We start from the raw sequence: 25,249 nt of genomic DNA, 5'->3' as shown, positions 1-25,249 counted from the left end.
AGAAATGCGACAGAAATATTTACATACACTGCACACACAGTATATGTCTAATCCTTTAAATGTCCTAAATATAGAATTGTGTCTACATCAGAGAGGCGCCAATGTACACTAGTGATTCAATCTCGCAATGAGTCTTTTAAGACTCAACGCACTTCTTCAGGGTTTTTTTTTTGTTTGTTTTTTTTCCCCCTCCCGCATCCTTCCTAAGACAGAAAGAGTAATCTGTTTATTGTGTTGTGGTTGAAGATACTCGCAGAGAACATTTTAGATGCTGTATTTCTCAGCACTGCATGAAGTCGATTTAAATGGGACAAGACTAAATCACTTACGCTTGTGGCTGCATCTCTATTAAATATAGTTGATATATGGTCAAAAGCAACGTGCTCAGCAATGCCTGCGTACACACAAAGAAAAATGTCTATTGACAATGCTTGATCCTGTTTTTAAAATAACTTCATATCTAACAGTTATTCAATTTAGCTCATTTCACAATGTGTGATACACAGTTAATCATGTCTATGATTGGATGGCTAAATCCTGCAGGCCGACATTCGTTGCTTCAGTTTGCTGCTCACAGCCACTTTTTTTTTTTTTTTTATTGTCTTGTGATGAATAGCTAAGGAAAGCAGCAACAACTATATGGCTTGTGGGCTAGAACTGGCCAATCAGAGACTCAGATCCTTCTTGTAAAATGTAAAAAATAACCACAGAGGATTGCACTCTTTTCATAAGAGCATTGGATGTACTGCTAATGAGACCTTATTGTGAGTAAAGTATTAAAACAAAAGTGTTGTTTCATGGTACAGCTATGATGGTGCAAAAATTCTACACCTTTCTCCAGGAGGCTTTACTACCCTTATTTTTCTTAAAAATGTAAAATATTGTTTGATAAATTTAGTCAATAACAGAATGCAGTAATGTCGTTATTTAGGAGTTATTATACTCTCAAATTAATAGTCGAGCCCACCTGAGCATACATTTGGCTGGATGTGATTCCTGAACTAAAAACACTTTGAAACTCTTAGTTTATTATCGTGGTTTTAAACCAATTAGTCAGGACCAGAGGGAACCTTTGATGTGGACCAAATTATAAATGAACTGCAGTGCTTTGGCGTGGCTGTTTTCACACTGACTTTTCCTTCGAGAACAAACACCGCCAACAAATTGAATTGTCATGTTTCCACTACTCCACATGATGACAAGGGGAGTGTGTAACAGCATCAAGGTGACCGGTAACCTTTCTGCCATAATTCAGCATTGTTATACAAAGAAATTAAAGTATCTCTTTATGATATGATATGTTTTTATAAAGCAATAAGACCAACTAACTGCGAGGCAGTAAATCTCGCTTGTTCCTCCAATTTTGACCGTGGCTGTGTTCTCCTTCACAATGTGTAAAGTTCATGTAGCAACCAACAGTATATTGCTCATCAGAGAACAGCAGCCTTCGCAGCTCAACCTTATGGCAAATACTGGGCAGTTCAGCCATAATGTACTGTGATTGCGGCTGTAACACTATCATTGCTTCACACGAGTTTGACGACGGAGGTGAAAACCTCTTCAGGCCGCTCCTCGAGTGTCTGCTTGAGTGAGGCCCGCAGTTGAGCTTTGTTCTCACACCAGCATAGCCGCATCAGTCTGACCAAAAACTCAAACTGTGGGCCGTGTTTACCGTTTTGGAATTTTCGTTCCAGAAAATCCACATGGCAACGTTTTGAAAACAACATCCGTTTCTATGGAAATGGACCAATTGCTGAAACTGGTGTTGTTTTATTGTGCCACTAGTGGGTGCTGTTGTTTGTTTTTGTAATGACACCACACACACGTGCTTTCAGAGCGATACACTATAAACATTAACGATGGCAAGTACAAGGACATTCATGGACAGACGACGAAGTTGGATTGCAACTATAAAACTCTCAACTATAAAACTACCAAGTCCTTGGAGAATATGGACGTGGAGTCATGACACTTTGGCGGCAAACATTGTTGTTGTTGTCCAGCTACGTGTGCATGTGCAGAAGAACTTTTTAGTATGGCCATGGTGCACATGCGCAGTTGTAGTAGTGATGGAGTCAAAGTGTTTCCAGCAAGTTGCGTTTTCTGTCATTTACACAAGGATGGCGTGAGAAAAGTTCAACCTTGGGAGCCGTTCTCAAAACATTTTCAGTAACTCCGAGCTCCGTTGCCATGTAAACGGACAACCAAAAATGCTACGAAATGTTTGCGTTTTCACTTGAAAATGTTGCTGTGGAAACAGGCCCTGAGTCGGCCTGCTGGAGTGAAAGCACCCTAAGTTATCAATGTGAGACGTGTGCATGACAGATCTTTCCAGCAATGACAGGATACCAAATGTAAGGGTTCAATATTTGTGCACAGACATCTCTTTATGAAGTTTGACAGTGTTTGTTGAATATATTCTCACCCCCAACATGTGCACTTTCACATGCTCCTGTATGAATTCATCAATTCCATCAACTTCACTCGTCACACAACACTGATAAAAAAATCCATTGAGACTGAAGGCCCTTTTCTAAAACAATGATCTGGTTACAACAACCCATTGAAACACAAAAAGCTCATACATCCCATAGTAGACACTCAAAGCTAAGACACAAATTTGAAATAGTTTCCACGTACTATGTATGGTAGTACTTTTAGCAAATGCTTAAAAATAGTTACAACTATCCCCTGTGTGAGTCTGGTATCAATAAAGCCTCTGGCAACATAACTGTATTAAGTAACACTGCCTCCAAGTTTCGGAATATAAAAATAATGCTTGATACCAGTTTCAGGACAGCATCCGTCATATTGGACTCTCAGGTCTCAGCAAGTAGGGGGGGAAGTGAGCAGGTGAGTGTAAAACGAGAAAGGTGGGAGAGGGCAACAATGACAGGAAAAGACATATGAGAGTCAATAATGGGCAACATGTGCATCTCCACCCCAAATCTCCTCGATCCAAAATTGTTTCATCAGCTGCATCTTATCTGTGTGTTTGCAAGAAGGGCCACTGCCTGCAGAGACAGATGGATGTTACACAAGCACAGAAACACACACACATTCGACACACATTCAGAAACACTTACAATGGTTCCCAGATAACAGCATTTACAGCTCACCGCAGAGGATAGCCAGCTGAATACACATGTACACCCCTGCCTGGATAACCTGCTACTGGGCCTTATTTTAAATAAGCCGGAGACAGAGGCAGGTTCAGATGAACAGATAAGAAGATGTGTGATGGAGGAAAATGAACACAAAGAGAATGTGTCAGGCGAGCCGCAAAACTCCCACCGGCCCAGAGTGGCCCACTGCGCCACGCTGGCTAAGTGCTTGCCAGACAAATTGCTTTGGCTGGCAGCGTGCAGTGAAACCAGCATGAAGCAGGACCTAGAAGTGGAGGAATAGCTATTCTCTTCTGCCATTTGGCCCTGCACAGCCTATATTGGGTTGTAGTATGGGAATCACAGGACGTCGTGGAGGCTTTACTGTCTCCCCGGGGCTCTCGGGACTTACCCACCTCATCCTGTGCCCACACACTCCAGGGATCATTTTTTTTATTTATTTCTTTTACAGCCACATACCAGCTTCTCAACTCTTCTCGTGCTGCATTTCTAGTGCCGCATCCTTGAGTCTGTCTTCCCGGAGTATTACGACGCCTCCGGTTGCAACTTCCTTTGTGCAGCCACCTCTGAAGCTCAAGGCCATTCCTCTCCAAGACAAAATGAAAGACAAGCTCATATTTCTAACTGCAAACCTCCCGTACCCACACACTCCTGATGCTTCGGAGGTCAGGGAGAGACACCTGACTCAAAAGAGATGAAATATGAACATAAGGTCATTGGGGTGAAGAGATTTTTGAATAGCAGCAGTCGATGCTACATCATAGTTTGAAAGAACTGCAAACAAGATGTCAAACCATTGCCTTCAACCGCTGTGCTACACGGCACTGTTTTGATTGTCACGACCGATACTCAATTTTTTCGCCCGATTGTTTTGACAGCTGAAAATGGCCGTTGTTTGTGTAACCGATTGACATTAGCCTATTAGCTTTAATGAAGCCGCACAGGAATGCAGAAACAATATCCCATGCTAAGTCGAGTGAATCCTGTGCATCCTCCAAGTGAGGAGGCCATGTTTGAATTTACTTGCAAGGAATCTTTGTGTGACTAGGTCAGACAGCAGGATGGCCCTCGGGGGGGAAAACACAGCAGACTGGGGGAAATGAGGAGGACAAGGAGAAGGAGGAGAACAGGTTTATAATGGCAGGAGAACTGTGGCAGCGGGGAGAATGCACAGATGTGCAAGCGAGACCCCCTGAGCTTGCACATAGAGAAGGGAAGGGAATACATAATAAGGCAGCTCGCTGGGGAAGTGGGTCTTTTTAAAGGAGCACTGCACAAAGTGCAATGTCACAGATAAAATACAGTCGGCCTGGTGGTATTAGCGAGACCGCACAGACCACAATGGTCATGTAAGGCAGAGCTGAAAAAAATCCACAGGGACAGCGTGGAAAGGTCACAGAGGAGTATGAAAATTCAGGTTCCTTGAAAGGATGAGGCACGGCATTTGTAAAGCATGAGAGGAACTTTTAAGTGAATGGAAAATATTGAAATTGAAATTACAGCGTAATATTTGTGAAGTGGCACACCGAAACCATTTCTTTCACAGATTCAAGCATTTCAGATTAGACTAAATTAAAATACTTAACAAGGTAAAGTAACGGACAGAAATTCTTCAAGTCAGATGAATTCGAAATCAGCTTTTGTTTGGCAGATCAAAGTGCTACTATATACGTTGTTATAGATTATTATATTATATTATATTATATTATATTATATTATAGCATTACATTAAAATACCAACTTTTAGAGCTGGAGTTAATAAACAACCCCAAATGAAACAGATATTGGAAATACAGCCACCTTTATGCGTTAAAGTTCCTCCGCGCTACACCAGGAAGGAAATCGACGAGCACTCTTTGTATCAAAGTGAGAACATCCCGGGATGGAGATCGGTCTTTTGGGGATCTTTCTGTACGGAGCTCTGTCTGTTTTCCCTGTCCATGACTTATCTTGCGTATTCTGGTTTCCTCTTTCAGTCTAACATATATGAGTGCGGTTTATTGGTGTAAGATGTGTGTGTGTTATTGTTTGTCCCGCTTTGGTTTTCCTGTGATGGACTTTCCAGGATGCTGTGAGACCATTAGTTTAAAAAAGAAGTTTAATGCGGGGGATATACTGTGTGAATGGGATGGTATAGAGTAGACAACAAGTTTGTACTTCACCAATAGAAAAACCTTTGAGCAAAGAGGGGAAGCATCAACTATGAGTAGATCCCCCGCCTCTCTCTGTACGTCACACCTTGGTTGCCAGTAAAAATTTAAAGAGCATGCTTATAGATACATTTTACAATTAACAGCATGCCAGTGATTTCCCATTTACAAACCTCATAATTACAATCTATATGAAACTCTTCACAGTTTCTCCACAAATGTAGAATTTCACATTAATTCTTATTGCGTCAACAACTGATAATGATGATTGTTCCACTTCTGGTCGTTACATTAGTTCACAACGCAGCCAATTCAAAGTTAATTTCATCTTGGCAGCCAAACTAGATCTAGGTCATAAACGATGTACATCTGGAACTCATCTTAACATTTGCCAAGTTGGATGAAATTCAAGGCGAGGTAATCAATGAACTGAGGGAATATTGTGAGAAAAAAATCTCTTCAAGTTAACAACATCATGTTGGAAAAAAAAATCATTGCATATAATATATGTATAATTTACAGATATATTATACATTTCTGCTGTGCTTAAATCATCCAGAATCTTTTAGTTGAGATGAAAGAGAAAACTTTCAAGTTCAGAAAATGTATGAGTCAAACCACTAATGAAAGGCTTGACACTGAATGTTGCCCACCATCTCCTGTTCCTCATTTACTCCCACGAGGCGTCGTGTGTGCGTGACGGCCGTGTTATTTCAAGCCGTCAGTGAGTTTGTTAAACAGCGAGGAAGCACTTCAGACTCCGCAGTAGTCCTCTCAAACAAACACCGCATGCATCACGCCGGGACAGCCAATCACTCAACCCCATTCGACGAGAAAGAATGAAGTCGGGACATGCCGACAGTGACACTCAAAAATGTGAATAAAGAAAAGCCGTCCTCAAATGTGGAGGCTGACGAAAAAAAATAACTGGGGAATTATTTCTGTCTATTAGAAAACACACATGAACTGAGAAATGCCAGCGTGGGAGATGGCTGCAGAGTGAAAATAATTAAGTGAATTCTGAAAGAAAAATAGCCTCAGGCTTTTTGGCTTACTTCTGTTAGACACAGCCCTGCACGGGGGCAAACCCAGTGACCTGCAGTGGAAGTGAACAAGTGAGTGAGGCGAAGGAAGGTTCAGAAAAGGTAGAAAGAGGAAGCCAAGCTGGCAGGGGCGCGGCGCTGGCAGACGTGTCACACACAACATCTGGTGCCGGCAGTCCTGGGAGAGACTCCGTATCGTCCACAGATATGCCTGCAGCTCCGCCACCCTGGCCGGGGTTGAGTCGCATCCCTGCCTATGAATGATAAGTACAGAGGGAGACGGTGTGACCTGATCAAATGGCACATCAGCAGAGCACGACTCCCTGCTGCAAGTAAAATCCAGCCTTCAGGCATTGCCTTCCCAAACAAACCCTTCTGTGGCTTTCAGATGGGCACTCAACAGAAAGCCCTCTCAGCTTGAAGCGAAAGTGTTGTTTCAGGCTGCAGAGGCCACCAAACAACCAGCTGGACATTCGTCTTTTGAAATTAAAAAAATAGATAAAAGTTCATAAAAAAAAAATTTAATACGTGGGATTCATGTAGCAGCAGGCTGGAGGTGACTCAGTCTCATAGTGTTATTTTTTTGTTGTTGTTTTTGTACGGTGTGTGCATCGCAAAGGTGTTAGTACTTAGTCACGAGCCTTCGCACCACACACATACCATTAGTCATTGATGAGGACACATTCAGAGCGGAGAGCGGAGAGCGGAGTCCCGAAACAGGAAGCGGGGGATATATTTTAAAAAGTCATCTCTTATCTCATCCTGACAAGGCTCTCTGTATTTCTTGTGTCTCACAGCGACTCGTTTTCCAATACACAAGTGTGTGGCGTCAGGCTCCTGAGAGACAGTCCGACTCCGTGTGAATGTGTTTGTTGATTTGTTCTGCGTGTGTTTATTTGTGTGAGTGGGAAAAGGGGGTGAGCACTTCTACGAGCAGATGCTCAGCTCCCAGTTGCTGGGTTCATGAGTAGTTAAACAGCCTCCGAGGTGCACCAAGCTTTTTACTGGAATGTGTTGTTTGGGTTCATTTCCTTTACGAGAATCACCCCCTCGCTTTTGTGAAAGACAGAATAATCAGTGACTCATTTCCTATTCAGTTTTATATTCCAGAAATTCCAGCCAAGATCTTTTCATGGGCCTAATCTTGCTATTGCATCCTCTGCATATCTATTCATTGGCCACAGAGTTGACAGCATCTATTTCTTTAATTTTTTTCCATTTCTTTTCATCTCAGTAACAATTTCCTTTGTGCTCCAGCCTTAATGTCAAAATATGAACAGCTCATATCCAGTTTGTCATCTTTGCTGTGTGTCCATCCAGTTGGCCATGTGTATTTTGACTTGTGTGTATGTGTCGTTTACAGTCCTGGTTTAATCTATTTTGTCTTATCTGTATCTTTAAACTTTTTTTTTTATCTGCGCCTGTGTTGAAGGATTTTATTGAATTGAACTTCATTATCTTTCCAATATAAATAATGGTGTACAGAGAACAAAATGTTATTGCACTAGCACCAGGAATATTTCCAAGATAAATGAATCTATTAAAATGTAAAAATACAAATGATATATCTAAATATTAAATATAAAGTGCCATAAAAAATATATTTTAGTTTTTACAACTAAATTAAAATCAAATATAATTGACAAAATATGGACATTTATTTTAGATCAACTGTCAAAACTATCAAAATCAAATTGAAAAAAATTATAAGACTTTGTGTCAGTCTGCCTCAGGTTTACCGCTCTTTCTGTGTGTGTGTGTAGTATTCCAGGTTCGGCGGTGTGTGCCTTCGACATGGAGCAACTCGCCTCCGTGTTTGAAGGAAGATTTAAAGAGCAGAAATCCCCAGAGTCGATTTGGACGCCTGTTCCAGATGAATTCATCCCTAAACCGAGGTACAGATTCCAGTGGTCACTCTACGCACCTTTGTTGCAAAAAACTCTCTATCTATCTATCTATCTATCTATCTATCTATCTATCTATCTATCTATCTATCTATCTATCTATCTATCTATCTATCCATCCATCCATCCATCCATCCATCCATCCATCCATCCATCCATCCATCCATCCATCCATCCATCCATCCATCCATCCATCCATCCATCCATCCATCCATCCATCCATCCATCCATCCATCCATCCATCCATCCATCCATCCATCCATCCATCCATCCGTCTATCTCGAGACAGGTTAGTTTTACCCTACTGATGATGTGTTGTTGCAATAGTAATCCTGTAATAGTAATCCTGAGATATAGGTGATTGATCGATCGGTCTATCACCTATATCTCAGAAATTTGGTGGCTGAATAAACTCCAAATGTTGGTCAAATCGGGATTTAATCGCGACACATTTTTTAAATAAGCTGAGGTGTTCAATTCATCTTCACAAGGATTAATTTTGTTCCCTTGAGTTAAAGGCACGAACTCGCCTTATGTAACTATTTGTCATATTTCAAATGCTTCAAATGTGGTCCTCTTCTCCCTCAATCAATGCAGCTCGCTTTATCCAGTTATAAAAGTCCTTATGAATGTGAGACACTCAGACAGTCTGGACTGCTTGATCATGTCTTTATGTGTATATGTCTGAGGCTTGAACTATTGAGAAATATTCCGTTTTGGAAGCTTAACACACTGAATATTGTTCCTTACAGACCAGGTGAATGTGCTGTTCAAGGATCCAGGTTTAATTCCTCAAACTCTTTCCCTGATGAGATGCTGAACTTCGTCAAGACCCATCCCCTGATGGATGAAGCCGTGCCGTCACTTGGACAGAGACCCTGGATAGTCAGAACGATGGTCAGGTAGGAATGAACTCAGATCTGCTCAAGCACGTCTGAATGTTCGTAGCATTTTTGCAAAGCAGACGTATCGTGTAGTATTCACACCTGCGGTTCATTTTGCTGGTCAGAACCACATCAAAACACCTGCTGAACTGCTGCTGTGATTTTACCACATAACTTTCTAACCAATGCGGAGTGCTTGGTTTATTAGAGTATGTTACAACAGGATATGTACTGTCTGATACTATATGATGCTTTCCAATTGTCCCAATTGGAGAATTTAGGTGCAAGTATAATTTTTTTTTTTAATATTACATGAAATACAGAAAATGATATGACTCATTGACTGCTTAGGGGAAGACAAGAAGAGCAACACACACACGCACACACGAACACACACACACACACACACACACACACACACACACACACACACACACACACACACACACACACACACACACACACACACACACACACACACACACACACACACACACACACTTCAGTAATTTTAAATAGTGCAGTGTGGTGACCAACACAAACCAAACCATTGTGGAAAAATACATTGTGGGCTATTGTCGATGGACTTTTACCAGCTAAGAATTCACCAACAGCTTGTAAAATATAGAAAGGCATGAAAACACCAGCAGGAATCCTTCCATTGTGCACCGCCACTACAATCTGCTGCGAGGATACGACACTTCTGAAGTCCGTCACCTCCTATGCTTGGTCTGTTTAGAACTCTTTGGTTCATGCTGTGTTCACACTTAGATCAGACTTTAAACTAACTGCACTAGCTGTTTGAAATGTATTCGGCTGACGTGTTTGGTGGCGCCGTGATGTTGATGGAGTTCACACTCACACAAATAAACACAGCAATCCCACCAGCCTTAATTTTAACCAAAGCTAAATGGATAAGTGTAAACACATCTTTGCAATGTAACAGCTACTCAAAACGCCACATTTTTTTAAATAAATATTTTCAAGCCATCAGATTGCATGATGAGTTTGAGTTCATTGAATACCGCGACTGTTTTAGCTGAACTCATTGCTTGAAGTTGAGTAAATTCCTGTATGATGTTTTAAGGGACCAGGGTCAAGCTATTTATCATATCGCTACTGTGTCCAATTACTTGGTCTGCCTTTTGATGTTGTTTAAGAGGGTTTGGTATTGAAGTTTGTGATTACAAGCATGCAGCTGTAACACATCAGCTCCAACATAAATAAGTACAAGCCTCTGTCTCCGTCTCTCTCTTCCTCCTATCTACCCTATGGAGTCCCATTGACAGCCAGCCACCGTGGGATTATGTTGACTGGATGTATGAAGAATATTAAACACTTGACACAACACGGTTGCTATTCTCGTCTATTGACTCACATACACAGGACTTTATGTAGCTCAGCAGCACTCTGCTATTGTTCCAGGACGAGCCCATTTGCCAGACTGATATTATTAATGACCGAAACGTCTGGCGTAATTAGTTTATTATGCAAGTTCGATGAGCAGTTTCTTCTCTGTGGAATTAATTTCATTTTGTAGTGACTCAAGAGAAAATGGTATGTTATGATTTTAAATTCACAAGAGTCAGTATTTCACACCTAAACCAATCAGCTGCAATGCACTTAAATCATAAACTCGCCTCCAGGAGGTGCTTGACAATGCTTTTCGCTCTCATGGAAGAAAAGTCCCAAGTGGGTTGCGCAGTTAAATGTTCTTCCTCCCTCTCTCTCCTGTGCTGCAGGTACCAGCTGAATAAGATGGTGGTGGACACAGAGGCTGGGCCCTATCGAAATCGCACCGTCCTTTTCCTCGGGTCCAGCAGAGGGACCATCCTCAAGTTTCTCATTATGCCCAACCAGGACAATACAGTCACCAACAGCAACATCTTCCTGGAGGAACTGGAGGGATTCAATCCCGATAAGTACGACAATAAGGAAATTCTGACAAGAGAGTGAATTTTGAATAGTTAGTTTCAACACTTTAGGAAATACATGTATAACGTGTCTTGTTGGGATTTACTAAAGAACGCCTTTGTCTGCTGGTTCGTGGTATAAAGCAGCAAAAGGCAGCTAATCTCTGTCGAAAGGAGAAAAAAAAGACAAAGAGACACCTACTTTCCACTCCTACTTATCTGAAGCTGATTAATAAATGATGTTTTATTTGTATATTTCTAAATGTAGAAATGACACGGTATTGTTTTATGATGAGATTGTGCCAGCCTTTTTTCCTCCCAAATCAATTCCTGGCTGTCACTGATTATGAGGCGGGTATGTGACATTTTAATTAATAAGCTTCAGCTGTGTTCCCCTTTGTGAAGCAAGCAGTTATCTTTTGTTTACACTCTTTACAGTAAACCTAACTACCTGCAGGATGTTATTTCATATTTAATGTACACACATGAGAGGAGGTTTCAATGTTCTATTCTAACTCTTGGCCCAAAGTGAATAAGGCATTCTTTTATATTGATTTGAGGCACAAATGTGTATGGGTAGGAAGTCTGTTTATGTGAAATCACTCACAGATGCCAAAAATTCCATCAAAGAAGGCCACAAGGGGGTTAAGTGACATCTGGGTTCGACGGAGGGATCGTGGCGGGAGCTGTTGGTGTGATGAGCTCAGTCAAAAAAGAGGCATGATATATCCTGGAAACATGACGTGTTCTGAATTATGCAGAAAGCCTCACCTAGTATGCATGCGACACACATAATTGTGCAGAATCTGAGGCAATGCAACCCCATGCTGAGAGCAGAAATCAGAGCAAAAGGAAAACTGCAAAGATTGGAGATAAATATTTATCATCAAGAAATCTGAAGATCTTTTAATGAGCCTGAGACATATTGCAGAAGAGCTTTTAAAATAAGAATAATAGAAACTAATGAAATGGCGATAAAATCACAGCATCCTTAATCTTGACCAAAGTCGCTCATTGTCAGTGAAATTGACCACTTATCTTCAGCCTGACACTGAGTCACCTATGATATCTGGATCTTGATGAAAAATTTGAATAGACTGGGTCCTTTGTCCTTTCCTAATAGCCATTTTACATGAAGCAAGCAGCGATGCCCATCATTACATAATGAACACTGGGTACAACAGTGCTTTTTCAGCCTTCGATGTTGCTTTGTGCTCTTTGAGATTCAGTGTCCAACATGATGGGCGCCTGCAGGGCGGGCAGCGGGGAGAGAAGTTTTGGCTGGTGATTTCCACTCATGTTTCTGTCATTGTGTTATTTCATGTATATAAGTGGCATCTACAAGTATTGAATCTTGATCCAACTAGAAACACCTTTCCTCCTCAAAATTGTCTTGACTTGTACTGTTTCACTTCTTATCCTTAAAGTTATTTTTTTTATATTATCCTTACGTTGAGACAAGAAATTCCTTGTGCCCCGTAACAAGCCCCAGGTGACACTAGAACAAGGGTACGAACACAATTATCTTTTCAGTTGTAAGCACAGATAGAAATCAGTGGTCTGTGATGGGCTGATTGTCATAGCGAACTGGGGAATTACCAAAAAAAGATGTAAATGAGCTTGTATTTGTTTCGCTATTTTCTCCCTTACTTGATCTTGGTTCTGTGGCATCAGTTTTCTCATTACGTGCCTCTTTTTGCTTCTTGCCTCTCCTTCCTGCGTTTGTTACTTGATTCTTTTAGTTTTTTGTTTCATTTTACTCGAACCAATTCCCTCAGTAGTGCCTTACCTTCCTTTTGTGGTATTGGCTTTGAAGAATGATTCACAGCTTAGCCTTAGCAGAATGATAAATTATTCTTAATGGCTGTAGGGCCGGTGCAATATTATTACCATAAACTATCAAGATACAACTGATGCATGAGTGCACATATGCATAAAAAGGTATAAATCTGTTTCATGGAGGGAGGTTGGTGCCAGCTATCGTAGCTCTAAGTGCCAATTAGAAGCGATTCAGCCCTTGGTTGATGTTTTTGGCCATGTGACCCTGCAAACCTCTGCAATCAGCACACTGCATATTTGGGTACATCCAACAACGGGGATGGCCCCTCGTTGTTTTTACTTTTATTACGGCTTTTATTTATAGGACTGTTTACGTTTGCTTGTGTTTTGCGTGGCGACATGAGGAATGCTTTCTCTCCCGATGTAATGCTCAGAGTGAGGTCAGAGGTTTAATATGCACTCTCGGCCCGGTAATTGAAATTGCTTAATGAATTTTTCTTTTTTTGTTTGTTTGTTTTATGTGCGCTTGCTTTATGAATTTTGTGTGTGTGTGTGTGTGTGTGTGTGTGTGTGTGTGTGTGTGTGTGTGTGTGTGTGTGTGTGTGTGTGTGTGTGTGTGTGTGTGTGTGTGTGTGTGTGTGTGTGTGTGTGTGTGTGTGTGTGTGTGTGTGTGTGTGTGTGTGTGTGTGGTACAGGTGTGCTGAGGACTCTCTGCAGGCCCGGCAGCTGCTGTCTCTGACTCTTGACCGGTTGAGCCACACTCTCCTCCTCACCTTCCCCTCCTGTGTGGTCAGGATACCTGTGGCACGATGCCAACTCTACTCCCGATGCATGAAGTAAGTCCGCACCAAATCCAAAACACAGAGGACCATAAAAGGGCAGCTGAGTAGCATGAAAACTTAGGTGGCCATTTAGGAACCATCTGGCCTTCACAAGCACTTATGAGCAAAACGTGGTGAAGCTCTGCCAGCTGCAACTGCAGCAGACCTGTGATTATAACCCGGTACTACAACTCAATAACACCTGTCTCCGTCCTTGAGTAGAATGATAATCTGTTAACTGCCACTGCATAATAGAGAAATTACTCATATTTCATTACAATGGGCCTGTAAATTGCCAGGAAATCTAATCAAAGCTATTCGTGTAATACATTGTCAATAACCATAATGTTGTATTATTTTCCCTGATTTTCAATGTTGGTGCCATCTGTGATAAATTAAAAAGATACACGTAATAGTGGCACTCATCGCACCACATATTCTATACACAAACAATGAATATGTAGAATAAAAGGAAGAATGCAAAAATAAATCTGATGCAGGGTTGAATAATAATGCATCCACTTTAATGAGGCATAATCAATAATTAATCTGCTTCTACATTATTACATTTTAAACTTCCTCCCTATGGTTACACTCAAAGATGCATTTACTGATGGTGATGGTGTTTCACCTGTTCACACCCACATAAGTCAGACTCTTCCTGACTGGCACACTCGCTGAGCCTTGATGCCTGTGGCCCCTTAGGATGCGCTGACAGAATAACACAAACTGGTATGCACACTCGTACATCGAGGCGTGCAGCGTGCTCACTGAGCCAGGTGAGTCATACAAGCGTGTAATCCAGAGCATATTAGAAAAGCGCTCGCATGCCCTCTGATGTGTGTGTAGTGTGGTTAGATGTGAGAATGAGAGTTAATTTTCTGTGCGCCAGCAGGTTCAACATTTAGTCGTGCTTTAGCAGCTTCAGGTCAGTTTGTTTATGAGTCCTTTTGAATTTTCATTCCACAAGTTTACAGGGGAAGTGCATTTTTATTTGATATTCTTAAATCATTTTTGGTTCACTTTAGCTTTTGTGCACAACATCTGAGAAAAATAACTCTGCGTTCTAGCATAGAAAACATACAGTTTGGCCTTTCCTTTGCAATAAATTCAGTCACGATAAACACCTTATGTGTCGCCATAAGGCAAGCTTATACAATATTATTAAAGAACAGCCCCAAAACAATGTTCTTGTTCTTCTGTTTTTAAGTATGGCATTTATCTTGTGTGTAAAATGACATCAAATTTGCCAGAGTGAGACAGTGGTAGTGAGATCACGGGGGGATGATGTGTGTGCTGGCCCTGGTGATTCTGTTGTGCTCCAGCACTGGCTCTGTGTCACCTACCCCCTACCTTGGAAATTACGACTGACAACTCTGTGGGATCTCGAGGCTGGTTTGGTGGCATTGACATTCCTAGTGATGTGGTCCATTGTTGATTACGTACCCAGACCTTTGTACATACTGAGGTGAACTCCCTGTCCCCAGAATCACCTCTTCTGATCTGAGGTGGAGCTCGCAAGCTCGTGAATAGCAGTCATGGAACTAACAGGAAGCGAGCTGGCTATCTCAGTGCGAGTGGCCTTGATGCCAGAGGGCTTGGGCCCATAAGGCTTGGTGCTAGCAGGCTTGAAGTTTGCAGGTTTATTGGTTTCCTTACCAGTTGTCTCTAGAGAAGTAAGGATATTCCTACAGGTTTCCCAAAAGCCTGCTCATCTTGAGCACAGTTGCTGGCGCCAGTAGAGGAATCCCTCTGATCATCCCTGAAAATGTGATTAGAAAGTCTACAACTGAACCATCCTCTGCTGAGTCCACGTTGTGGTTGGTCCATACAGAGCCAGAACTAGTACTAAACAGAGAGTTGAACTGATAATGAGACTGGTGACAAGGACACAAAAGAAACCGACAGTCCAATACAGGAGGATGAAATGTTCTATAAGCTAAATACGAAACCCAAACATAATGTGAACCACAACATGACCTAAACAGATTATTGTAACAGCAGGGTGATCAATGCTGGTAGAAAAATAAAGTTAGCATCAAGGTTGTACCATCAATGCCGTATGAAGGCTGTAAACATCTTGTATTGTGAAATGTGATGTGATTTTCACTGCATTTAAATGGAGGAAGAAAACAGAAAACTTTATGGAGCTCCTTTCTTGCTAAAGAAATTTTAGGTTGTTCATAACAGATCTTGTAAAAAACAAAACCAACAAAAAGATTTTCTTGATGTCTTTATCTTGTAGTAAAATCAGGAAATGACTGTGGCATTGTTGGTTTTTAAAAGTTAGTATTTTGTCATCTCACTGTTCCAGCCCAACTGAAATCAAATTGTAACATATTGTGGAGCCTTAGTTTTACACGCCGGAACAATAATAATCAAACCATTGAAAAAGGATTGAACAGAGTACCTCAAAGGAAAAGCAAACAAATTGTTAGATTTATGTTATTTGTCAGATTTGGATATGCCTCTTTACGATGCTGTCGCATTCAATCAAAAAGCGAATCCCCAAAAAGGGAATGTCAGAAGTGAGTAGGTTTCACTGTTGAAACAAACAAATGACCTTTCTTCTCTCTTTGTAGGAACTGCATTGCCTCCAGGGATCCGTACTGTGGCTGGACCAGAGGAAGCACCTGCTCTTTCCTCAGGCCGGGGACGAGGTATGACACCTTTCCATTCAGATCTACATCTCAAGATCAAACGCTGCCCCACTTCATGTAGTATTTAGTTCCTGATCTGTCACAGCGCTGACACACCGTCTTCTTCTTTGTCCGTTTTCATCAGTTTTTATGTCCATCTGAAGTATCAGGTGCTGTTTTATCGCTTTTCTCTGTTCTCCTGCTTTGATTCGGCAATATTTTTATGCTACTTTGTTTCAATTTGATTTATTCTTTCCTCTTTCATTCTTCTCAAGGTTATTTTTTCTGACAGCCGACGTTTCCAGACCACCCGTGGAGACAGCCCATATATTATTTATCTGGTCTGGAAGTCCTTGGTTCTGTCTGCAACTATTTGAGCCTCTTAGTAACATCTGTGCCCTCTAAGTAGCTGTCACACAGTCTGCTCTTATCGATTCAAGATGTCTGAACCTCAACAACACTGTGTTCTTCCACTTTACTTGTTACCAAATGGTGGTCATAAAACATTGTGTAGGTGTGTGACTGAGGGAGTTCTCGTGTTGTCTCTTATGGCGCTATCTGTGCTGAAAATATACCAGACTGTTAAATGTCTGGCTGTGCACATGAATGGATGCCTCGATAGATGGCGTTTGTGTGATTGTGTGCGTGAGAGAGCGAGACTGAAACACGGTGGTTTGCCTCTACGGTTCTTCTCCAGTCGTGGCTGTTTCCCTCCACTGTAATCAAATATCTCCTTAGTCAAGCTGCTGATTGAATTAGGCCTTCAAACACAGGTGTAATGCCAGCCGGAAAGACAACACAGACTTTAAGGACCACCTCAGGCTCCCTGCTTATACTATTAAAGGCCTCTGTGTTGGTCTTGATTTGATTTGCCAAGGGCGGTCAACTCAGCAATCGATGCTGCATTGAGTTATGGTGGATTTCCTCTTTGCAGAATCATGCGACGTCTCTTTGCAAACTGTCACCAAAAGAGCATGCAGGATTTGCTGTTATATATTGTGAGATTGGAGTTTTGACATTATCTTGGCAAGGGGACATTTCTAGTTTTAATAAAGTTGTTAATGTTGTTATTTTACTGCAACAAAAGCCACTTTTATGTCTGGTTTTATAGCTGTGCGTATGTCGTGTGGTTGGGATTGTTTGATTAGATTTTGCCAGTGAAAATGAAGCAATTGTATCCTATTATGTTATAAACAACTCTTTAGATCTGCTAAATTAGTGACTTTTGCTCCTTTGCTTGAGTCGGACCGACCAAGACTGAAAGACTGAACACACACTGTCTTTTAAAAAATGTTATATTTTATATTTGAGGCCCTGTATGTGTTCATTTGCACCATTTAGAGTAACAGTAGGTAAACATTTAAGTCATTCATCCATATTTGCTATTGTAACGGTCTCCCTTACCTTTATCCCACTCTTTTAATTATCTCCTGGTAAATATTCATTCATAATTGCCCAGCTTTATGGTGTGCTATACATTAATGTACACTTCTTGAATTTCACTCATTTATTATCGTGTCACCTGTACTCCCCGTGGTCTCAATAATACTGTCCACAGCATTCAGCATGCATGCACATATGGCCTTCATCAGTCTCTGTTCTTACTATGAAATATTTGAATAATGAGCCAGTGCACCTGGGAGAGTGCAACAAAAATATAAAGGAAACACGGTCAAACATATATATGCAGCAAGCAACCAGACCCACAAGCAAAGCTAATGTATACAAAGTAAATGACCCACAGTGTGTGAGATGCAGCCAGCTGAACACAAAGCATTATTCTTTATTAAGATGACAGCCACTGTATGTTCACACCATGCTTGGACTCATTTGTCAGTGTTTTTCTGGCATTAAAAGAACAAATGTTGGCTCCACTGCTGCTGGAGCCTTTAGCTAATTGCAAAATGATCAAGTGTGCTGATTTCTTGATCTCACTTCAGCTTCTCTGGAGGGGTCTTGCACAGTTTCAACTTTGTTTCAGTGTTGAGCAATGTCAACCGCTCATCATAACATCAACAAAAGTTTCACATATTCTCTTTCACATTTCTGATAAAGTCTGTTGGTCAGGATTTAGAAACATCTTAGTGTTTTGAATAACCTAATATTAAGTATTAATCCTTTGATTGTATTGCTACTGTTATTACCATTCGTAATTTAATGACTTATTTACACAAAAGTTTCTGTGAGATTGTTACTCATTACTAGTGTTGCATGTCGAAACAGTTTAATTTCTGTTCTCTTTTTAGGGCCCGCAGATGTATTTGTTGGCGCTCAATGAAAATAAGCTCCCCCTTATAAGTGTTGTCTGCTGTTGTTTACATGTTGGTGGTTTATCTCAGCTGTTTTTGTTCTTGATCATGAGTTTGTTTGTTTCGAAAGCAGCTGAGTTTTATGTGGCTGTTGAATAGCCTATCCCCTTGGCAGGAGCGAGAACTCAAACAAATCAAAACAATGCCTGCGCGCGTCATTGTCTTGCACTTACGACTTAATAAACGTAACCTCACCTTTGTAAGACATGTCTGTTGCTGTCTGCATGTTGACAGTGTATCTCAGCTTTCATAAACAGGGTTTATGCCAAGTTCAGCATCACTTCCAAACATTGCATCGCCTTTTGCAGTAGTGCATACGATGAAGCGTTTTCAGTCGAACGTAACATACGTCAACAATTACTGCTTAACTCAAAGCAGAACGACAGAATGTGTTTGCATCACCCTTTGATTTGGTACAAACCGACGCAACTCCAGCTGAACTTGATTAGTGACTCCATTGTTAAACTGACCCACGCAGTGCTGACAGCTCACAGCATCACAACTACTGGCACACTATCGAGGCATTGTGATCAAGGCAGACAAGCAACACACAAGTTACGCAAGTTGTTTTTTAGTTTTTATGCAACTCGTCAAGTAACTCCATTGAACACGTTTTTTTTAGTGACTGTTAGACACTCATGATAATTTGATTACGTGGAAGGAATTCATCAAGCCAACTCAAGTTGTCTGGAGGGAAATGCTTTCAAAGTCTTTCGTATTTTTAGTGTGAATATAGTTGAAGAAGTGGTTCAGTGATTAATGATGCCAATTCATTGTCAGCAAATAACATCGCAAATTATTCAATGACTCTTTTGCATTATTTAGAGATGTTTTTTTTTTTTTAAATGGATTGTTTAACATTTACAGCTTTACATTTATTCCTTCTCTCAACTTGATGTCATTAAGTGTAGGATAAGCGAATACAGCTATAAAGTGCGTTTGAAAGGTAACATTGGAAAGAGCCAGGGAAAGGTTATTTTTCTCCCTTTTTCCCGGTTTCTAGTTTTCATGGTTGCCGCTTCATATTTAGCAGAGTAAAGAGTGTGTTGTTAATCTTCTCACCCAAGTCTGACCAAGACTCAGCATTAGAGAAAAAAGACTCGGTATTAGAGAAAAAAGCACTTTGGCCATGTGTGAAAAGCTTTCAAGGCACATATTACTATTTTTGTGAATCATGACTGGAATTCTTATTTGATAAGTCCACTGCTGTCTGATATCAAATTCACTGACATCACATTGTGACTGTGTTTTTCATTACTTATAATCCATCATCATATTGTGCTCCAGTCTATTCAATCATCACATTAGATGTTTTAGGTTCATTATCTGGAATTATCTTGGAAATAACTGTTGAAAAAAGGACAATAACCCCACACGATTTATGAAATATTTGAGTTTTTTTTGTATTCACATGAACACTACTTGAAATGTTGTCCACACCTAGTGAAATCTGCAGGCAAATACATTTTTGCGCTTGTACACGTCTACTCAGATGTCGTCAAGCTGTCGTATGCAACTTGTTGCCATTTTTCCCCTGACATGAGCCGTAACTAAAAGCAGTTGTGTTTTTCTTGGTGAGCACCTGGCCTGTGAACTGTTCTCATTTCCTCTCCACTTTCTCACTTCATCATATGTTATTGTCTGCGGGGTGTTTCATGCCTCCCTGTTGTCCATATGGGAAACGAGTTGTAGAAATCGGATATATCGTGATTTCCAAAATGCTGGAAATTAAGTCAAGGTTCGGGTCATATTCTTTTTTTTTCTTTTTTTTTAAGGAGGGTTCACTTTTTTTAATTCAGCTGGGCATAACAAGAGCATATTAATAATTAATTATAGAAACTTCACGACATTCTTGTCAGTGAATTTTTTCTTCAAGTAGCATTAGAGAGAGATGGGGTAACAAATGTGTCAATCCAGCCTAATTCATAATGTTGGTTTTGATTTTCTCAGCTCATATCATTGCATTCAGTTAGTTTTGCTTTGTCGGAGCAACTTCATAATTAGTCCAGAACAAATGTTTTCAGGGCATATGGTGATATTCTGAGTGCTCCCTGATGCAGGCTATTGCATATCAAGAGGAACTGCCTTCCTACGCTCACACATACATGAACATAGAAAGGTATATGTGTCTACATATACATATTCCGCACGCACACATATTAATGGACCCTTAAAATTGAAATGTAATGAATTGAGACTCTTATTGAATAAGTGTAAGACAGAATTCTGATATTCTGACCTTTACAGCTGTAGTTCACAAAACAGACTCTTGAATGAGGCAAATGTGATATAAAACTTTAAATAATATGTCCTTATTGGGGATATTTAAATAATCATTTAAGAAAAACCCACGTTTTAGGTTGCATTTTGATCACTAGTAATTTCCCTACTTTCTCTACTCTATATAACTTCCTAACACGGTGCAAAGACTGATGATATGACAACACGTACAGTGAATCATCACAGGACTGCAGATGTAAACGGCTATATTTAAATTTTAAATGGCTATATTTAAATACTAGTGAGTATCGTTGTCTATTATTATGCAGCCCTCAGTCCTCCGTTTAAAAAAAAAAGAAAGAAAGAAACACACACAAAAAAAACCCAGTGCTCATTCACTCTAAGAGCTGAAAGAGCTTGTAGAGATATATGTTCCATTGAGATTTGTCTTTTAGTTTTACTGCTGAGATAGTGTTCCTCTATCTGAGTGAATCTGTGCTGCATGTCAGTGTCTCCTGATTAATGACTGTCTCTTCTCCTCTGCAGACTGCCTTTTGAGCAAGATGTTGAACAGGGAAACGTGGCCCACTTGGGTGACTGTGACGGTAAGAGAAGTCGCACTCTGTGTGTGTGTGTGTGTGTGTGTGTGTGTGTTCTTGTGCATATTTGAAAATACGTGTTAAAGCAAATAGCTCTCTCTTGTCTTTGCCTTTTGTATAACTTGTGTGTCTTCGGGGTAAACAATACTACAGTAAAAACGAGGACGATCCTGGTAGTTTCAGTTTATACAGAGGAAATCCATAAATAAACACAGGGACAAGTCCCAATCCTTCTCACTTTTCAGTAGTATCTTACTTTACCCATGAGTGACCCACCACAAGCCAACCTTAAGACAGTCTGCAAGCCTCACGTCGTCTCAGAGCAAGCAAGAGGTCTAAACTACCTTTGTTCCTTATTCTGTTTACTCTGTCCTTACTTGAATGCTATCTCTGCTTTGGTCTGGTAGGTTTCATCCCATAAACAAGTGGTTAATTATATTCAACTAAAGCATAAATTTCCCTTGATGTCTCCTTTTTTTCCTCTCTCCATAACATTATGAAAATAGATGTGGTAACCAGCAAAGCAAAATCTTTATTCTAGATACACAGAGGTTTTTGGAACCTCCCATGACACCCCCTCGCTTTGATCTGAGCGCTAATTCCAGTGCGTGCAAATTAATCCTTTGCTTCTGAAAGTTCCCCAAGTTCATGTGCCGTGCTCCCTGAGAAAAGAACAGATAAATATTGCATAATCAGAACCCCCGTACAACTCTAATCCTGTTTCAGATGGGCGCTCTGTTTGATGCTGCTCTTTCACTTCAGGTCCTCTGACCACCAAACCACAGGGGGGGGTTCAGTAATTGATGGATGATGCTCACTCTATGCACAGCAAAGTTGAGCTTGTTATTTGTCTTCGCTGAGGCCATGTGTGGCATCTTACCGAATATGAGGGGGGCCTTCGTCAATCTGTTTAGTTCTGCTCCCACAAAGATATCCGCAATCCACCTCCGGTTGTGTTATTTTTAAAACAGATCACATATGTATCTATACTGCTTTTAATTTCTAAAGAAAACAGGGGTTGGAGTGTGTGTGTGTGTGTGTGTGTGTGTGTGTGTGTGTGTGTGTGTGTGTGTGTGTGTGTGTGTGTGTGTGTGTGTGTGTGTGTGTGTGTGTGTGTGTGAGCACAAAATGATAATCATGAAGTGCACAAAAATGTGGGATGAATTTCATTCTGTCTGTTTATAATCGTCAAGAACTATACTTCAGCAAATGTAGACGTGTTTAATTAACGAGCTCCATGATCGTTACTCTGCCTCTGTACAACTGCGGCCTTTGAGAAATGAGCATAATTGCAAACGCCCAATTAGGTAATAGAGTGGATGGTTATGTTTTCAAGCTCCAGTCTTGGATTATGTTTGATATGTTATGTGTGGAGGTCTGGTGAAAATGTTTGTGGTCCGAAAAAAGTGATGACATTCATTGTACGAGTTGTAATCACAAAGGTTACGTAGCAGTGACACAGTCTGGATCGCCACATATTCTAATCTGAGAGGACTACAACCAGTAGCCTTAATGAAGAACTTCACTAATTAATTACTTTCGTTAATCAGTAAAAGTAAAGCCACATTAATAATTGTGGTCGTTCCCTACATTCCCAATTTCTGCATGTTTTCCTGTAACTTGCGAGTAGGACTCTCATCAGGTCGATTTAATCCAACAATTATACTGCTTATTCTCAGTGTTTGCTACAATGCAGTGGAGTTAATAGCTTCAATTATAATGTATGCCGTGTACTTGGTGTTACTTCAGGCAAAATCAAATTCATCATCAGGTCTGGTTGTGGCATCAAAATAGTAAAGCTTCCATTTTGGAAGAAAACTGTCCTATGAATTGGAGATCCTGTCCTTTGTGTATATACATGCACGCATGCATGCTTTCAAGCAATGTAGAGTCATCGGTTGATCTAACCAGCATGTTTTTGAATTGTGGGAGGAAGTCTGATTACTTCAAGAAACTCGAGAAAACTGGATACTTTGGCCGTAACTACATCCTACAGCGTTTGTATCGTGCGCTTATAGAATCGATAAGCCAAGAATCCAAATGAGTGTGAAATGAGTGATGAGCAATAAACTTGGAATGCTGTGGAGAAATGTTTTGCACAATTTAGCTCAATATAATTAAAAAGCTGTATGTGACACGATTTGTATAAAATACATTCAAGTTCACCAGTCAAGCTCATGTATGTTTTGTGGCGTGCGATTGCTTTAACTGATAATATGATGATAGTAATTTTCTTTGCAAGCCTCCAGCACTATGAAAAGAATCTCTTACTTTCGCCTCAGAGGGGCTGCCAAAGTTCCATATGTGGTTCTCAGTACTTATAACGTCCAGGTCTGTTTGTGAAACATAAGGATGGTTTGTTGACTCTGAGCTCACACTCACACAACATCGCTGTGAGCTGGACTCAAACACATTCATGGTATTTATGTGGTGTTTTTTTTGCTATCTGATAGGTAAAAACAATATTGGATGATGGATTAAGAAATAAAAAATGAAAAGCAGTGAATTCCTCTGTTTCCTACACCAACTCCGATGGAGATCGGATCCATGTGTTTGTTTTGTTTGGATGTCTTTGGTCTGTGCTGCGTTGGGCTTCAATCAAGCAGGCACATCTATATTTCAGTCAGCGTCGCTTTTGTACACCAGGACTCTGACGGCAGCATGCACACATCCGCAAACGAGCTCAAGTAACAGAGCGGAGGCATCAGGGTTCATTTAAATCAGGCTATAACTTCTCGATGCAAGCACTGCTTAAAGTTTTCACATTTAAATGTAATTTTTATTGGGAGTAATTCACATCTTTTCTACCAAGTCTTTTCTCTTGAGGTCATGGTGGGTTTGAGTTCATTCCAGCTGAATATCATTAACGGGACACCCTGAACATGTAGCTCGTCCATCACAGGGTTAACATACAGACAATCAAACCCAACTTTACACCTATTTGGAGTTACTGACTTAGTACCAGAATAAAAGCCACGCACTTGTGAAGAGAACACACAAATTCCACACAGAGAATCCCACAGTCCAGAAGTGAATGAAGAATTGTTTGTTCTGCAGCCCACATTTACATCTATTAGGCAAATTGTGACCTTGATTTCACTGGATAACAAGTTGCTTCTTTAATGAAAACAAAGAACTCCATAAACCCATTTGCTGTGTCGTGATGTCCAGATCACAAAATTCACTTTGACTATTTGATGTGGTGGAAGTGTTTCAGTAACCTTTATGGAGATCTTAAATTAAGAGTTTTAATTTTGAAATGTATTCAATATAAATAGCTCTGACAAACAGAGATGAGAGCATGCAGCGCTCCGGGATCTGTTGGTACTGGAGCAGTGTCACATAAAGATTTACTGTTCCTGCTCCCTGGCCTTGGCTTTGAGGAATTTCTGAGCTATGGGGCATGTTTGGTCTTGATCCTGTGGTGAAATATGCCCCAGCCGAGCTCTGTTGACAGAGGTGAGAGAGCGCTGTTGTCGCTGGATGAGCACAAGCTGCTGGGCGGGCATGCCGGGACCGTGAGCCAGCATCCCTCTGATGGCTGCCACCAACACTTAGGTAGCACTTTGTCTCAGATGTTGTGATGAACTTGGTGTCGCAGTCTATCTTTTCATCATATCTCCTATTTCCATCTGACACTTTCATTGTCTCGAATATTGATGTTATCCTCCAAGTTTCTTGTTCCCACTTAATGCTGAGTCCATTGCTCTTTGTCTCTCTGTGAGACAAAGGTTCTTTCAGCGATCTGCACACACAATATTCAGTCAAAGGAGACGGAAAGAAGCAGCTTCAATGGACTTGTTTTGACAAACTGTCACTAACACTGTTAAGACTTTGAAAACTGCCAGCACTGTTGCTCTATG

The 25,249-nt window shown here is 40.7% G+C and overlaps 1 protein-coding gene across 1 annotated transcript in view; it reads left to right on the top strand.

Moving 5' to 3' along the window:
* Positions 1-25,249, top strand: part of sema6bb (sema domain, transmembrane domain (TM), and cytoplasmic domain, (semaphorin) 6Bb) — a 131,246-nt gene that overhangs the window by 83,150 nt on the left and 22,847 nt on the right. Inside the window, exons 11-16 of the mRNA XM_080505628.1 lie at positions 8,082-8,213; positions 8,975-9,124; positions 10,849-11,028; positions 13,494-13,634; positions 16,202-16,279; positions 21,334-21,392. Coding sequence (XP_080361754.1) covers positions 8,082-8,213; positions 8,975-9,124; positions 10,849-11,028; positions 13,494-13,634; positions 16,202-16,279; positions 21,334-21,392 — 740 coding nt within the window. The remainder of the gene's footprint in view (positions 1-8,081; positions 8,214-8,974; positions 9,125-10,848; positions 11,029-13,493; positions 13,635-16,201; positions 16,280-21,333; positions 21,393-25,249) is intronic.

The sequence above is a fragment of the Blennius ocellaris genome (genome assembly GCF_963422515.1).
Source record: "Blennius ocellaris genome assembly, chromosome: 12".
Taxonomy (NCBI): domain Eukaryota; kingdom Metazoa; phylum Chordata; class Actinopteri; order Blenniiformes; family Blenniidae; genus Blennius; species Blennius ocellaris.
This window is presented reverse-complemented; position numbering and strand designations above follow the sequence as displayed.